This window comes from Clarias gariepinus, chromosome 6, assembly GCF_024256425.1.
Source record: "Clarias gariepinus isolate MV-2021 ecotype Netherlands chromosome 6, CGAR_prim_01v2, whole genome shotgun sequence".
NCBI classification, from domain to species: Eukaryota; Metazoa; Chordata; class Actinopteri; order Siluriformes; family Clariidae; genus Clarias; species Clarias gariepinus.
The window spans coordinates 16,654,110-16,672,238 of NC_071105.1; the positions used below are offsets into that span (position 1 = coordinate 16,654,110).

General features: G+C 36.7%; 1 protein-coding gene across 2 annotated transcripts; it reads left to right on the forward strand.

Moving 5' to 3' along the window:
• The first annotated feature begins 6,139 nt into the window (after window positions 1-6,139).
• On the forward strand, window positions 6,140-17,643 carry prkcda (protein kinase C, delta a). Of its 2 annotated transcripts, none has more exons than XM_053499107.1 (18): window positions 6,140-6,225; window positions 9,267-9,397; window positions 9,476-9,675; window positions 9,825-9,891; window positions 12,632-12,788; window positions 12,994-13,025; window positions 13,112-13,197; window positions 13,294-13,423; window positions 13,527-13,627; window positions 14,329-14,413; window positions 14,497-14,627; window positions 14,800-14,973; window positions 15,063-15,154; window positions 15,250-15,312; window positions 15,877-16,015; window positions 16,095-16,283; window positions 16,444-16,572; window positions 16,675-17,643. In XM_053499107.1, the coding sequence occupies exons 2-18, from the start codon at window positions 9,289-9,291 to the stop codon at window positions 16,828-16,830; spliced, it is 2,040 nt and encodes a 679-aa protein (XP_053355082.1). In that variant the 5' UTR covers window positions 6,140-6,225; window positions 9,267-9,288; the 3' UTR covers window positions 16,831-17,643. The 2 variants fall into 2 exon arrangements, with proteins under 2 accessions (XP_053355082.1, XP_053355083.1); XM_053499108.1 differs by having other exon boundaries at window positions 14,332-14,413.
• Window positions 17,644-18,129: the final 486 nt, after the last annotated feature.

Below are 18,129 nucleotides of genomic sequence, written 5' to 3' on the forward strand. Positions count from 1 at the left end.
AGCATTAGCCCATGTAATATAATATAATAAATTCTGTAACACAGGCTAGGAATAAACTCTGTCAGTTTTTGTATCACAGAAATATAACACAAAATGGCTTTGTCATAAAGTTGCTAATGTATCTGTTTCTTTATGATAAGCTAGATACAGTATAAAACCTGCTATTTGAGGAAATGCAAATTTGTATAAATTGTGTCATTAATTACGGAATGAATGTCATTCCCAACCAATCCTGGATCATGAAACTGGGAAGATATTCTTGACGTCAGAACCATGGTCTGAAAATGTACACTGAAAAAAAAAAAATGACAACAGTGTATCTGATTTTAAAACCACTTTATTCCTGTGATAAAAGGTCAAACTGGAACCATACACTATTAATTTATTTATGCATAACCATTTTGACTTGATCACGAGGTACATGAAACCTGTGGACAAACACCAGAGAGGTGAGGGAACTACATGACAGGACACCGTACACACACGTTTTTACACCCTCATTGACAAAAGGGGCTGATTTAAATCCACCTCCTTTTTTTTATTTTGTATAATGTAGCAGAAAACCTATGAACACTAATATATCAGTTGTTTGTATATTGATTAGAAACAAAGTCAGTCTACGTATGTATTAAATCTTATTATATTGAATATCTTAATAGATCAATAAAATAATACAGATGTCATAAAGTTGTTTTTTTAATGAAATGTTTGTGAGGCAAGTCCTGTGTGCAAAAGAAAATATATAAATATATTACAACTTACTAAGCTTTGTATCTGTTGTTTATCTCTATGTTATATATTAAATTATTTCAAAGTGTCAGTCGTGTATAAAAGTTAGTACACCCTCTTTTAATTCTATGCTTTTTTTGTGTGCAAAAACATAATAAAAATAATCCAATCAAAGTGGGTATTAGGCAGACACAGCCTCAAACAAACAGCAACATATAACGTTTTTTACCGTGCAATTATTTATCAAAAATGAAGCCAAAAAGAATAAACATGGCAGCAATACTAAGTACCCCCAGGACCCAGTAGCTTGTAGATCTACCGAAGCAGCAATGACTTGAAGTAAGTCCTGTATGATTTTATTGGTCTCTCGCATCACTGTGGAGGGATTTTGGCTTATTCTTTTTTACAATATTTTTTCAGTTTATTGAGGTCCCGCCACATTTTATTTGGGATGAGGTCTGGACTTTGACTAGGCCATTACAAAACATTGATGCTTTTATTTTTCAGCCATTCTGATTTACTGATGTGCTATGGATCATTGTCCTGTTGCATGACCCAATTACGACCGAGTTTAAGCTTTCTGACAGATAGCTACACATTTGCCTCTAGAATACTCTTGTATGCAGAGGACTTCATGGTCAAATCAGGGCCTGCAAGGTGCCCAGGCCCAGGTTTTGCAAACTTCAGTCATGCGTCTGTGACAGAAGAGTCGTTCTTCTTGGAACCCTTCCAAACATACTGTACTTCTAATTGTGCTGTCCTTAACTGAATAGCCTGTGGGGCTTGTGAATAGAAATGTATATAAAATTTTGTTAACACAATATTATGCATATGTGTATGAGATTAGAGTATAAGAAATCCTGGTGAATCATTACCATGTAGTATGTTTAATTTCCATCCATCATCAATGCTGCTTATCTTGTGTAGGGTCACGGAGGGGCCTATAGCCTATCCTAGAGGACTTAGGGCACAAAACAAGGCAACCCCCTTGATGGAGTGCCAACCGACTGCATGGCACAAGCACATTTACACTCATACAACCAATCACACACAACGTTTAATTTGGAAATGCCAAACTCCATGCATACTGAACATGCAAAGTGACATCGCTAACCACAAAGCCACCATGCCACACTGTTGACCATAATTTGGTCATTTTTAAAAGTAATAGTAAAAAAAAAAAGTATTTAGCTAGTCCTCTTTTATTTCTGTTCTTTTCTGTACCTTGAAAAGCCATAAAACAAATAAGTGTATGAACTACACATGTAGTAGTAAATTTGGGGTTATGTGTAGCACTTATGTTCTATATACATTCAATAATTAATAACTGGCAATATGAACATACAACAAAACCACATAAGTAACCAATATAGATTTGTTCATGAAAGAAAATACAAACATTCAAGGGTGTATGTGTGGAATGTACACTTCAGATGTGCAAGCATGTAAACCAAAAAGCATGCATGCACTTACAAGGCAAATGAGTTATGACAGAGTTAAATAAAATGTACAGAGTGTATATAAGTATGAGAGAGAGAGAGAGAGAGAGAGAGAGTCAAAAAAGAAAAATGGGAGGACAGTATTTTTAGAATGATGTCCCATAGCAAAATTTTGTTGCTTATAGTGAGCTTTTTCTTGTCTAATGAGACTGAATTGAGCTGTCTCATTATAAGCTCGACCTTGTCTTTTCTATTTCTCCTAAAGTCCACTTAGGAGAAACAAAAAGACATAACTGAGACACAAAGCAAGACTTACTTTTAAGAAACATTTGAGAAATCTGAGATGTACATGAGAAACAGAACTGCATTTGATAAAGAAGCATGACATGAGGTGCATGAAACAAATATTATAATAAAAATAAATTCACAACTCACACAATATAACAGACACCAGCAAAATCTGCCAAATCAAGACATTAAATGATACTCAACTCATAAATGATACTCAACTCAAAGCATGATTTATAGAGGAGTTACACAAAGTCCACATCATTATGACAATCTTCCAATCAAAATCAAAATGAAGATAAAAAAAAAATTGGTTGCTTGTTGATGTAAGGGCTACAAGAACGGGCCAATGCCAGAAAAAGTGTTTTAATAAATTTTGACTTGGAAAACGAACAAGTCTTGGTTTACGAGTACAAAGTATCATTTTTTCTCTCTCTTGCTCTGCTCTGGTAATCGCCCCCCCCTCTGGGTCTTAGTGCGCGTCTCTTACTGGTATATTCAACATCAGTGTACGCTTGTACTGTTTACTATAACACATATTTTACACTACAGCATATGTGTAAAGCAAAAACAAGTCTCATTATAGAGGTTAAAAATTTATTTTCTCTCTGCTCAAGACTCAGCCTGCAATTGCACAGTTTACAATTACAGTATACTTTATGTGTGGGAAACACTGCTTTGGGAAAACAAAAAATATGTGAGTCGCACACAAGACAAATATGAACTATCTCTGAGATTTAGAGGTAATGAGCCATATTTCAGACACATTTGAGAAAATTGAGAAAATGGCTAAAATCTCATTGAAGTCTCAAAAACGGCTAATTTCTGCATATGTGAGTTGCACACAAGACAAATGTAAACTATCTCAGAGATTTAAAGGTAATGAGACACATTTGAGACACCTTTGAGAAGATGCAGAAAACGGCTAAATCTCATTCAAGTCTCAAAGACGGCTCCTTTCTGTCTAGGGGACAAAGAAGAATTAGGCATGAAATCTCATCTTGGAGTTTCTTTGCTATGGGATTGTTCTGGCGTTTCTGGGTCTTTGAGGTGCCCAATGCTCCTCTGCATTACAGAAGGAAGAGTGTGTAAAACCCAATTGGTTTCTCTGTTCCCACTGTACTAGCAGTGCCAAAGTGTTATTTACATGTAGGTATGACACACTACATGCATATTAGTAAGGGTTGGGTTTTTGTAACCCCACACACCCAGGTACAGCTATGACCAAACACCTGACCTGATTTCAGCATAATAAAAATTATGACAAAAATCTGCTACATAAAAGAATATTTTTTATTTTATTTTATTTATTTAAACCATTTTAGTACTTTAATAACCATGGACATAATTTATCTATAAAATAAATCTAGTCCTTTATTTCCAGTTCAATGTGGAGACATCAACAGTTTTACTGAATGGTGGAAAGCCTTTAAAATATTTTGAACTCTCTTTACTGCATGTATACTTATTTTGAGGTTTTTCATGACTCATGCACAAAGCAATGATTTTTTCAGCCTAGTTTACCCTGACCCCCGGATAAATTTATAACTGCCCATAGCTCAGTTTCAGAATGAACAAGCAGCAGCTCTTAAATGTCAGTCAGTTATTCAAGTCAAACCGGGACATTTGTTTGTGCAGAATAACAGAATACAGCCATGAAAGTAAATGATCCCTTTATTTCTTTATATAATTTGGACACAGTAATTTCTGCACTAGTAAATCCTGTTTTTTTATATTCTGTCAATATGCCACTTCATGTAATATGTTAATCATTTAAGAATTATATATCTAACTGATTTATTTTGTAATACAGTAGTTTCATACATGATCTGTTATAGATCCACACTTAGTCTAAATACATTTTTAAAAAGAGATCATGGTTGCAAAGCCTTAACTGATTCTTAAAACTTTACCCTATTTTAAACCTCTCTTTGAATCTTCTTTTGGTGTTCCTGAACTTTGAGCAGAGGAACTCTTTCTTGTCCTCATTTGGAGCAGCAGAGAAGGGGAGCATGCACAACATCAGGGACAAAATCACTCACCAGCTGTGCACAGAATGTTTAAAGAATAATTCAAACAGTGTGCCAATTAATAGTGTGGCAGTTAGGAATTATGTAACACTGAAAATTGTACTAAGCATCATCCTTTTTTGTATGTGATGAGTACAGGGGCCATCTGAACACAGTTATGATACGGACTGTACAACATTTACAACCTCAGCATCTATTCAGCATTTAAATGCTCATAAACATGCTGTCAAAGTTGTGATGTTTGTATTTTTTTGGTTCCAGTCATACTGTTTTCTATTAAAAGCAAAACAGTAAGTGAGTAATTTAATACAGTGATGCTGGTTCAGCTGGGGAGCAGCGTTGAAAGCCAAAGCAGCCCCCTTACCACCCCCAGTCCTGCGCCAAATATCTAAAGCACACACACTCTCACAGATTGCGCTTTGCTCACCCACACACTCAAATCTAGGCCATATACTCCAGCACTGTGGACATACAGGGACTAAATCAGGACAAGGCTGCTCACTCTCAGCAAAAGGAACATTTCTCCAGCAACAGAAGTACTTACGAAACTGATAAATTGATATAATAACCGACATCATATAGATTATGGGTTCACATACATATATACATGTAAAAAGATTCCACGTCCAGACACAATGTGCGACTATGAATACTCGCGCTGTACACACATTTTCATGCACGATTCAGTAATGCATCAAGGTTTGAAAGCATTTTTTTGAGTTGAGCTCAAAAGAAGAAGAAGACAATAACAGGTTGTACCATATAAAGAAAGAGAAAGGACAAAGTGCCAACAGCCTTACTGGCTTGGCCTCATATTTTCTCCATAGTTCAAAATACTATGGGTTTAAATCAGCGTGAGCTTAAGTTTACTTGTGAGTCATAAACTGTTCACAACAAAAGCATTTTGAAGCCATGCCCCCTTACAGACTTCAGGGTCCTCGGTTCTGATTATTTCTGTGCATGTTTTCTGCATGTCCTTGTGGATTTCCTCTGGGTTCTTTGGTTTTCTTCCAACACACGCTGATGTTAAGGCAAAAATAATTCAGAAAAAAATAGAACATTTTGGATGCTCCCATTAAGGAGTGACCAGAGCAGACCACGCAGTCCACACAACAACTTTCTTTTACACCAGCAAAGGTTTTACACCAGATGCAACCCTCCCATTTTATCCAGGCTCGGGATATGCCCTGCATCATGTGGGAATTGAACCCAGACCTGACCACATGTCAGACAGTAGACCTATCACTGAGACACCAATACCTTGACTTGAGGTGGGGGTACACCCTGGACGGGATACCAAGCCATGATATATTAAATCAAAATAAAAGAAAAGAGAAAGTATAGTATATCTATGGGCGTGGCCTCAAGGGTGGCAGCCGCCACATACTTTAGTGTCAGCTGTCACGCATTTGGCCACGCCCCTGCTCAGACTGCATTTTTTTTATGATGACATGATGAAAAGATAATGACATGAGAGAAACTATGTCCACAAACCACAGATGAGTAAATAAAATTGGTATGTGAAAGTTTTTTACACCACATAAGGTTTGCATACTCCGTAATCCACAGTTGTGTGCGGTTTTGGACGCAGCCGCAGAAAGCGCGCGAGCACCTGGGCGACGTCAGTCTCCGCCCCACTTGGTGTTGGAGCGAGCTGCACTTCCTCCAGCGCGTGGCGAGGACACAGGCGCAGGGCGGCGCGGCGCGGCGCAGGACAGCCTCTCTCTCCTGGAACACAGGTGAGGCAGACAACACATTTCATGGTCATGTAGAGATTTAACAATATTTTGAGTAGTGTACTAATAATGAGAATGCGGAAATTTGTGAGCCTCTCTGTCTGCAGTCATTTGTTCTCTGGAGCTGGGTCGCAGTTTATGTGTGGCTTCAGCTGGGCTTAACTACAAACATACCTGTTAAACATATTGTGTGATAAATAGATAAATTGTTAACTCTTTAAGAGCCATAGGAGATGAATGTGTGTTGCAGAATTTTTTTTTATCCTGCTCATGTCATTTTGCCCACCAGTCTGAGAGTGCAATATTTGCTAGAGACTGTTTCTTTCCTTTCAGTTTTTTTTTCTTTTTTTCTTTTTTCAAGCATGCTATGTGTACATTTATATAATCAGTCTGTAAACATAACAAGCAAACACAAAAGAAGAGATGCCCTTTTTTCTTTTTCGTCTTCTTATTCTTCTTCCTATTATTATTAGTAGACTAACTGATTTCATGTAGGAAAGATCAGCTAGATGATCCAGATTAGACCCGGTACTAGACCGGTGCCAGCTCTGGTCTTGTAGTGTGGTACAAACAGATTGCGATGGGTTGTTGCTGCACCTCTGGCTTCTCCAACACCCCTTACAACAATCGGAATAATTGCTTTGATGGCAGGTTGCTGTGGAGATCAACATCCTGTTGCTGTGGTTGTGTATAACATCACCGCAGTTTCAGGGCGACCGTAGCAACTTCCTCTCCACTTTCTCAATACACACTCATGCATACACTCATTGTCTTATACATGCATGTCTCCCATTTGGTAAGCAGAAATTTCATCCATTTGGGTCACTCTGGATCACTTTGGGTCACTTCATCCATGTTACACTCTCAGCATTTCAAGCAGGGTGTAGTGAAGTCACTGAATTAATATATATTGCAAATAGATTGTCATAAAATACTACTATAGAAAATCATAACTTGAGTCTTCTGAACAGATCTTGAGTTATTGATAATTTTTAAACCTCTTTTAATGTTATCTATTGACTTGTCAAATGTTTCCTTTTTTACATACATTGTTTACTGATAAAAATTATTATTTTTTTTTGTCCTTGTTACAGTAAATGTGATGCCCTTGAAATTCCTTTTTTTTGTTGCAATTTTACTTTCATGTCGCGGATTTTTTGCAGTTTCTATAGATAGACGCAACTCTATTTTTTTAATCATATGGTTTAAAAACGGTTTGGAAACCTGGAAAAATTGGGTGTCATCTGACATATGACTTGGTAATTAACCTCAGCAGACATCACATTTGGGATACCTTTTAGTTGCATTGTACTCAATAGTCTTTGCAGGTTTCTCATTGTTCTCTATCATCTCAGCTTCTCAGCAGTGATAGTCATTATTTGAAAAAAAGATCAAGCTGACTATATTAACATGTACACACATGCATTAAGGGTTTTGCTAATGTGATACCTCTGAATTTGCGCTGCAGCTCATGGCAGTTGAAATGACTTCTGGCGATATGCAAATGCATCTACTGCTTTATCATTTACATGTGCATGCTTTTAGGGGAAAAAATGGTTCTTTGGTTCATCCGTATGTGGAAGTTTAATGTAGAACCTAACAACATTGTTTTCCTTTAAGAGAGAGTTTTTTAATTTTCCCTCTAGGAAACCGCAACTCTTTAATATGACGCCACCCTGTCTCTGATTATTTTCCTATAAGAGCACATCCTGTAATGTTTAAGGGGTCTACTCCTATATGACAGCCTTACCTTTTGCTCCTAGGCTGAAATCAATTATTTTTGCTTCATAGTCTAATCATTTGATTTAATCGTCCCAGGTGCAGAAATTCAGATTAAGATACAATTTTACATACGAACATACAGAATCACTTTTTTTTTTTGTTTCATATTTCCGCACTATGATGATATAATCAAGAGTTGTAAATTAAACAGAAGCACAGTCTACAAAGTACTGGTGGCTGTTTGGGATGCTGCTCAGGACACAATTCACGCTGTTCCTTATTACATTTCAGACATTGTTGTTGTGTTCGACCTGTTTGTAGGCAGATGTATAATTTCTGAAGCTAAGAATATACCTCCATGGAAAAGCTTATGCGTGTGTTAAGCAAGAAGTCGCAAACAGACACACAATCTAAGCACTTGTGCAGCTCACCATTGGAATTCTCACCTATAAACACACTTCACGATCATACACACTTATGCATTACGTCTTTACACAGTCTGAGTGTACAAACTGTAAGGTGTTTCAAAAATAACTTTCTTTCCTTTTTTGTCAGGGAATGTCTGAGCACAGACACACATGCAACATGATAACCTAACCTGCCCACACAATGCCTTTTTGTGTGTGTCTGTGTGTGTGCCCACATGCTCACTGTTGCTTTTTTTTTTTTTTTTTTTTTTACCTCTCACACACTCAAACACTGACTCTATAGGACTCTATAGCACTGTAATGTTGCAACTTGCTTTAGGTTTGGGTTCCAATGTGTTTCAACATGCCTCTGTGAGAACGTCTATAGGAATGTGTTCATGAATGCGTCCCTTTGCTATCTAAAGGTAAACTGGGTGGTCAACTTTCAAGATATATCACATATCTTGAAAGTTGCTCACACACCATATTACCACTGAAGTAGTGAAACCCATAGTTCCCAGCTCGGATTTGTACTGTTAGAATGTATTCCCTGATCCAAAGTCCAGAGTCATCGGAAGAATGCAGCTGTGAAGCATGACTGTGTGTGTGTGTGTGTGCTCATGTTTGTGTGTAAAAGCATTTTAACATGTTGACTAAATAAACAATGAAAACAATCCCAAGCCTTATCAAATATTGACAAGTTCTGAAACAGAACAAACTGCTACTTTCCTATTTACAAATCTTGATTATTCACTATAAGTATTGTTTGTGCATTGTTCAGAGTGCAGTGTTGGGGTGGTGTGGTGCCTTCTGTGATTTTTCTCCCAGTAGTCCTCCTTAAGTAGGTGTTTTTGTGGGTGTTTTTGTGGAAGCTCACTTGTTAAGCATAATTTTTTTTTTTTTACTTATTCGTAGGCTGTGTGTGTGAGCGGTCACCATGGCCCCCTTCTTGAGGATTACCTTCAATGCTTATGAATATGGAGCCCTGCCTCCAGTGCCTGAAGCTCCGTTCTGTGCAGTCAAGCTTAAAGAGTCGCTTAGCACAGGTGTGTATGCAGGTGTAAGTTTTAGTAATTGGTGGGTTTTCCTCTGTTACATTCAGTTTGATCCCTTTCTCTTGCTAGAACGAGGGAAGACTCTGATTCAGAAGAAGCCTACCTTGTTTCCTGCTTGGCGATCCAGTTTCGATGCACATATTTACGAAGGCCGCGTCCTTCAGATTCTGCTCATGCGCACTGCTGATGATCCCTTAGCAGAAGTCACACTCGGTGTATCTGTTTTAGCAGAGCGTTGCAAAAAAGCCAACGGCCGTTCAGAGTTTTGGGTATGTATGTATGTATGTATGTATGTATGTACGTACAGTATGTATGTATGTACTGTATGTACTGTATGTATGTACAGTATGTATGTATGTAGGTCCGTGTGTTTCACAGTGTATATGAAGCTATATTTTTTCATTTTGCCCATCTTCAGGTTGATCTACAACCTTCAGGAAAAGTAATGATGTCCGTACAGTATTTTCTGGAAGACACGGACACAGGTGAGAGTTACTGTCAGGTCCTTAGGTACTTGAACAGTGACACAATTTCTGTAATTTTGCCACTATACACCACCACAATGTAAATAAGCAATATCAAATAAGAGGGAGTGCTGATATATTAGATACGGCTGTGATACAATCATGGGCACGAGGGCACGGTGCAATATTGCTTTTATACAATAGTTTTATAGTAAATGTCATTTATGATCAACAGATTGTGATTCGTTTGTTTATTTAATTAGTTATTTGGCTCTGACACACATCTTTCCGCAACTAGGTCAATTAGAGTTATACCCCTATCTCACCTATGCGGATTGACTCACGGTGAGATGCGGTGTAATACCCCTATCTCACCTACGCGGTTTGACTCACGGTGAGATGCGGTGTAATACCCCTATCTCACCTATGCGGTTTGACTCACGGTGAGATGCGGTGTAATACCCCTATCTCACCTACGCGGTTTGACTCACGGTGAGATGCGGTGTAATACCCCTATCTCACCTATGCGGTTTGACTCACGGTGAGATGCGGTGTAATACCCCTATCTCACCTACGCGGTTTCGCGCGGTGGCCATAAGTAAGGTTCATCATAATTCACTGTGAGTTTTGCCGCTGTGAGTATGTTTTCATCTTTTTGCGCAAAAACATTTTGCATTATACTGTACATTACTATATCACTATGTATCACTATGTATTAAACATGTTAAATTTTTTTGGCAGACCTTGCAGAACTTTGCGGAACATCAGTGGAACGTCGGCGGGAAATCGCGGCAGCTCATGGTGCCTAGCACCTCATCCTGCCAAGTCAAACCGCATAGGTGAGATAGGGATATTAGGCACCGTGAGCTGCTGCGATTGCCTGCAGACGTTCCGCTGACGATAAATAGGCAACTGACAATCAGTGTAAAAATCAAACAACTATTTTACTCATAGTACTTTGCAAAAGTCTTGGGCATATACAAAAATATGGCATAAGCAAAAGATGCTTTTGAAAACATTTCTGCATAAAAGAAACTTCTATAAAGAGCAATAAAATAAACAGTCAGTATTTGGAGTGACTCAACTCTCATTGCTTAAAATCAGTAGTTTTAGACACAGCTGTTAGGTTTTACTGAGCTTGCTGGAGAATATAAGTTCTTCTGATAACTTCCACACTCACTTATTTCTATTTTTATGCAAATCCCAGGAGCGTACATTAAGTTTTTTTTGTTTCCATCTGAGAACTGGTTTGTTTTGTACTTTATATTTTTCTCTTTACAGCCATGCATATATTTTCCTGCAATGTTATTTATTTAATACTTTTTAGGGTGTATATATGGAAAAACAAAATGATTTTGTACATAATTAGACATAATAAACGTATATAACAAATTCACTGTACAGTGTTGCAAAGTTATACTCTACATTTCTATATTACTATGTATACCATAACTCTACTCATTACCAAATGCATCTTCTTTACCGAATTCCATCTGTTTATATAACACATTGTATTTATTAATTGTAAATAGGCCACTTCTGGTTAGATGCTAACTGATAATAAAGTTGAATCTAATTTAAACTAGATTAATCCAGTTAATGTTTGTTTTTTTCAATGATTTTTAAACCTGTAAAAATGGAGGGACTGTGTAATAAATGGCTGTAATTCATAAACCGGTCGGAAAGTCAACATTTTAATCATGTATTAATTGCCTTATTTCAAATTTCTGATTTGGCTATGGAGGTGATGAAAGAGGCAACATTCTAAAAATGCATTTGTATGCATTAGAATAAATAATAAATAAATTAATGAATAAATAGAAAACATCTAGCAAGTAAGTAGAGAAGTATTAATACGTAAGATATGATTTTATTTTTAACATGCACATTATATAGCTGAGTGATCTGTTTTACTGGTTTGTGTGGAAAAAGGGAAACTACCACTGTTTTGCGATTTACTACAAAAGGATGGTTGAGTCAAAACAGATATCAGAAATAATTCGAAATTAAAGTAGAAAGAATTTGGAGTAGAAAAAGTTGGATACACTTATACAAGCTAAAGGTGGATGTAAACTGATATGGTTTTATTTCCTGTTGATGATAATATTGCATTTAAAATAAATGCAACACAGTGTTGACCATTAACAATTTTTATAATTTTTCTATAATCTTTGATTAGTATATTCGTTGTTGGCTTATTGCCTCTAGTTTACTGGTTGCTTATAACTTCTCAGCAAACAGGACAATGTGTAATGGGTGGTGTGGGTGGCAATTGTCTAAAAAGTGTTATGTACAAATGTTTTCATTAATCATGGCTAAACACCTCACCTCTGCACCAGTCATTCCTGTTTAGTCTTTACTGTGAAAAATTCATTGTGCATTTCCAATCTATACATAGACTTAAAATATATGGCTTGTTTCAACACCACAATGTTTAAACTGAAGAGATAAATTAGGGTGTTTTTTATTCTGCATCATGATTGGTTGGAAAGATCTCATACAATTGTTAGTTGCATGATTTATTTCTTTATAGAAACCCCATTTGGGTAACTAGCATTCTTTATCAAGATGGCTGGTTTAAAAATGGCTGTGGTCTAACAGCTGCATGCCAGGAAGGAAGGGTTGCCAGACTGACAGGAAATTATTAGCTTTGTGCAAAATGTCAGTGTCTGATTTGTTTCTTATGTTTAGTCCAGAAGAAAATAGAAATGTGATTCTTATGAAATTTTTCTTTCACTTTCTTTTTTTTTCTGCTACTCAGAGTCTCAGTCAGTAGGAACAGAAGAAGAAGCTCCGACTCTAAATCGGCGTCGTGGGGCCATTAAACAGGCCAAAGTTCACTTCATCAAAAACCATGAATTCATCGCCACCTTCTTTAGACAACCCACTTTTTGCTCAGTGTGCAGAGACTTCGTCTGGTGAGGCTGTGTTTTGTGTGGGTGTATATGAGACAGTGTGAAGCAGGCATACCATCAGTCAAATAAGAGCATATATGAAAATGTATAATTGCACTCCCTACCCATTAAGGAAAGGTAGAATGTTATATAGTGTGGCAGAATAATATAAAATATAATAATGAGATTAATATAATGATAAAATAATTAATTTACTTTTATTTGTCAGGGGGTTGAACAAGCAAGGATACAAGTGTAGACGTAAGTATTTTGAACCGCATGCAATCTTTCTCGTAATATGGAATAGTGATCATTTTTTTTCACTTTCAGTTCTTTTGTTTCCATAGAATGCAATGCAGCTATTCATAAAAAGTGTATCGATAAAATCATTGGCAGATGCACTGGCACAGCAACCAACAGTCGTGACACTATGGTATGTGTAACATTCTTAGCATGTACTGTAAACTGTTTTTAGGTTTATCATTCCAATTACATGATGGTGTTCGTGTTTGGTTGGGTGTGTATTCAGTTTCAGAAGGAGCGTTTTAAAATTGACATGCCACATCGCTTTAAGACCAACAACTATATGAGCCCCACCTTTTGCGACCACTGTGGAAGTCTGCTTTGGGGTCTCGTCAAGCAGGGACTGAAGTGTGAGGGTGAGGAAGACATGAATTTGTGCATGAGCTTGCATGTGCATGCATTTGCAGGCATGTCTGTGCATGTTCTTGTGAGAGTTTCTGACTGTGATGATTTTCCTAGACTGTGCTATGAATGTGCATCATAAGTGTCAGACTAAAGTCGCCAATCTTTGTGGAATCAACCAGAAACTATTAGCTGAGGCTCTCACTCAAGTCGGCCCGGTGAGTGTGTACTTTAGTGTGCAAATTTACTGTTTAAAAAAAGTATTAAAAATAAATGTTTCCAACTTATTTTTCTATCTACAGCATTTTAATTGTACTGTATTTGGAATTTCTGGCAATTATTATAAATACGGCTTTACGTGTACTGATAGAGGACTGATACCATGATGAAATTTGAAAGCAACTAAGGGCATACAGGGTGCAACTAAGGGCATATAACACGGTATATAACACAGTGTTGTAGTAGTTTTTAATTTACATTAGTATGTAAAACAAATTGGTATCAGCATCTAAAGTAAAGTAAGTATGTTTACATGGGTTAATGCAACATGCAATACTCAAAGCATTATTGTTATAGTACTTATTGTTTGCTGATGCTTTTATCAAACGTTTATACATGATAGCACCCAAAATGAGACAATGTATAAGCACAAAATAACACCTTTGAAAAGTGTGTCATATTTAAACAGACAAATTATTTTAATAAAAATATTTTAAAATGTAATTTTACTTACTTAATTTTTTTCTCCTCACTTCACTATCATGAGTTATTTTGTAAGTTATGACATTTAGCCTCAATTACATTCATGTCAGCTCCAGATTGTTACACTATAAATGTTTGGAATTTTCATTGGGGAAGGATTTAAAGCACTGTACATGTTTTGCATAAATGTTCATTTACATGTGCACTTGCCGCACAGAAGTCGATGAAGAAGCCTGAATTAAACACACAGGATGCAGGAATTTACAGAGACTACACCAAAAGCCCAGGACCTGATGTTAACGGTCGGTTTGTGTGTATAATAAATTTGAACCAAAACTGTGATTAATATAGTGGAAGTAGTAATAATTACGATGACGCTTTGTAGATGGTCCTCTATATGGTCACGTCTGGGATGGGTCAAGTCCTAACCCTCCACCACGGATCACACAACAAACACGTATCACAGCCGAGCAGTTTACCTTTCATAAAGTCCTGGGCAAGGGAAGCTTTGGCAAGGTATTGCTTTCCTATGTGTCTCTCAGTTTCATTATTCCTTCTTTCACCTTTTATGCATGTCAGTTTATTATACATCTTTACCTTTTTTCTCCAGTTATTCCATTTTTCAGGCAGGAAGTATACGATTTTTTGTACTCCTTTTTTTCCACACAGTTTAATATGTCTCTTTTAGGTGTTTTTGGCCGAGTTAAAGAACACTGGAGAATGGTTTGCAGTGAAAGCCCTAAAGAAAGATGTGGTATTAATGGATGATGATGTAGAATGCACTATGGTGGAAAAGCGGGTGTTGGCTTTGGCCTGGGATAATCCATTCCTTACACACCTCTACTCCACTTTTCAGACTAAGGTAACACACATCATAAATCTGTCCAATATATGGTTAATATTAGCTTAATTCATTTAAAAACCATAAGGTTTACTTAAAACAATCTGTAGGAGCACTTGTTCTTCGTAATGGAGTATCTCAATGGAGGAGACCTGATGTTCCATATACAGGAAAAAGGACGCTTTGACCTCTACAGAGCCACGTGAGACAAACACAGGAACAGCAAAACAATATTTAAGCGAAAACTGCTTTTGGCTGTAACGTATATAAAACAGTTGTTTTTTTCCCTGGCTTTAGATTCTATGGAGCTGAAATAGTCTGTGGACTACAGTTTCTGCATGAAAAAGGCATCATCTACAGGTACATCTTATCTTACATTTTATTTTAATATATTTCACCTAATGGTTTATATATATTACCAATTTAATTAGGTTTTATATATATATATATATTACCTAATTAAAATGAACTGATAATGGTTTCAAATTTAGGGCTTTCTCTAAGTAGGGCTACCCTGATAAAATATTTGCTTGTACGTTGGGAATGGGAATTATCAGGGAGCAACCGATACCGTTAGATCCTAAACAACATTATGACAGTACTATAAAATAAATAATATTTTGTTACAAACCTTGTTACAAGCAAATTATATATTTTTTTTAATATTTAACTACCTACCAACTGCAAACATATACAAAATAAAAAAATCTATTTAAAAAAAATATTCTGGAGTCAATCACTAAGGCACTTACAAAGTGATATGTAACTAAATCTATTCTGAATCTACCCCAGCCCTGTTTACACATCTAAGTAGCATGTATATGTAGTGACTCCCATATATAAGCATTTGGATTTACTAATAAAAACATTAATTGCAAACAGTATTTGCATTGCACACCACAGCATTTCCTTTTTCCTTTTTAGGGATCTAAAGTTGGATAATGTGATGCTGGATGGAGAGGGTCATATAAAAATTGCTGATTTTGGCATGTGTAAGGAGAACGTTTTTGGAGAAAATTTTGCCTCAACATTTTGTGGAACCCCAGACTATATTGCCCCTGAGGTAAGAAGAGGGTTCTTAACGCTAATCCTAACCCTCTCCTGTTATAGTACCACACTGGTTAAAGAGTGTGTGTGTGTAGATCTTATTAGGTCAGCAGTATTCATTTTCTGTGGACTGGTGGTCATTTGGTGTGCTGGTATACGAGATGCTAATTGGTCAGTCCCCATTCCATGGCGATGATGAGGATGAACTGTTTGAGTCAATCCGCATGGACACGCCTCACTACCCCCGCTGGCTCACCGTGGAAACCAAAGATATGCTAGAGCGGGTACATATGAAGACACAATTGTGTAGACATGGAAGCTTATTAATATATCATTCTGCTGTACTGCAAAGCATGTACTGTATAAGTAAATTAAATATTGAATAAATAAATGTTTTTTGTTTTACTAATTAAACCTTTTTCTTTTTTGTTTTTACATCTATAGTTGTTTGTGCGGAACCCCTCTCGTCGTTTGGGAATTGTGGGTAATATTCGAGCTCATCTATTCTTCAAGACAGTTAACTGGTCTGCTTTAGAGAAGAGAGACATCGACCCCCCTTTCCGGCCACAAGTGGTATGAGCTGTATTTTGTCACGAATATTGAAGCTAAAGAAAAAAGATCCTTTGGTTCCTCTATTTGTCATGCTTCTGATTTCTGTTTGTTTCCTATTTGCAGAAAGCTCCCAATGACTGCAGTAACTTTGACCGAGAGTTTTTAAGTGAGAAGCCCCGCCTCTCTCAATGTGAGAAAGGGTTAATCGACTCAATGGACCAGAGCGCTTTTGATGGCTTCTCATTCATTAATCCTAAAATGGAGCGCTTCCTGAAGTGACAAACGACACACACCTCTACCACTTAGCAGGGCAGGGAAAGGTCCAGTATGATTATAATTTTTTTAATTCACCAATAGGTCCATTATCTATCTTTTATCAAAATAAAGTTTTCAAAATAAAGAATCATTGGTACTTAGACTGCAACATGTTAGATAAATACATTTTAAATGCTGAATTGTTAGCTCATGTTCCTTCATTAGGCTAAGCAGTGTAGATGTGATGATTAGACCTCCATGTTAGGTTTTTCCATTTTGGCCACACTCTTGCAAAAGTCTTTGTAGACTTAGTTTTATTCAATTAAACTTTTGTCAATAGTAACCTGTTTATTACTTCAGTAATCATTCAGGTGTTTGTAAACACTGTTGGTGTTTTTACTGAGATAAGGTTGATGTTTGGATGATTACAAATAAATTTAAGGGAAGACGAATGGACCTCAGAGCATTTAGGTTATAATAAGTGAAGGTGTGATTCCATGGCTGTCTTCTGTTGTTGTATAACATTGTGCTGTGATTGTGTGAGGGTCAGTGTTATCTACATACGTCCATACAATGTATGTCATGTTGTGCAAACAGATCCAGTCCTTGTGTATATGTGTACTATTAAGAATTAAGGAACTAAAACAACAGATTTCATTATGTATATTAATTCTGCATGTTTGTGTGGATGTTTAAGCTTAAAATAAGCATAATGTGAGTGAGTGTTATACTGTATACTGTAAATTAAGATGATGTACATATATCTGCTACAAGTGCTGTATATGTATATGCATAAGGTTGCAATCAAGCTTTGTTTATCGTCTGCCATTAAACATGAGCCCATGAACAAACATAATTATCTTTATTTGTTGTGATTTAATGAGTCAGCTTGGATTAAACTGAATCAACAAAACAATCTTTGAAATGCGTTACCTGGCTGGTTTGCACAATTTTTAAAACAATTTTCTTTTTCTTTCCAACGTTTAAGTTGATAAGGTAAAACATTAACCTTGGAATTTTTTATTTTATAGTATATTATTTATTCAACCTCAGTAAACACATTATCCTGGTCAGAATGATGGAGAATCTGAATCTTTTAAGAGCACTGGGTGTAAGCAGGAGAATTCTGCTTGCACTTTGCACTTCAGTCTATCCCATGGCACCATGCATACACATTCACACCTAGGGAAAATTTAATGCAATTAATCCACCTACCTGTGGGGTTTTAAAGGGCAGGCTGCAAACCCACATAAACACAGAGAGAACATGGTTTATATAAAACCTTTTAGTTGCTAATAAATAGAGCTTTAAGCAGTTACAATG

Bases quoted from the DNA above. Each gene is read 5' to 3' on its own strand.
- prkcda (XM_053499107.1), top strand. From the start codon at position 9,289: ATGGCCCCCTTCTTGAGGATTACCTTCAATGCTTATGAATATGGAGCC. The intron at 15,155-15,249 runs GTGAGACAAACA...CCCTGGCTTTAG, and splicing joins TTTGACCTCTACAGAGCCAC to ATTCTATGGAGCTGAAATAG. The intron at 15,313-15,876 runs GTACATCTTATC...TTTCCTTTTTAG, and splicing joins GAAAAAGGCATCATCTACAG to GGATCTAAAGTTGGATAATG.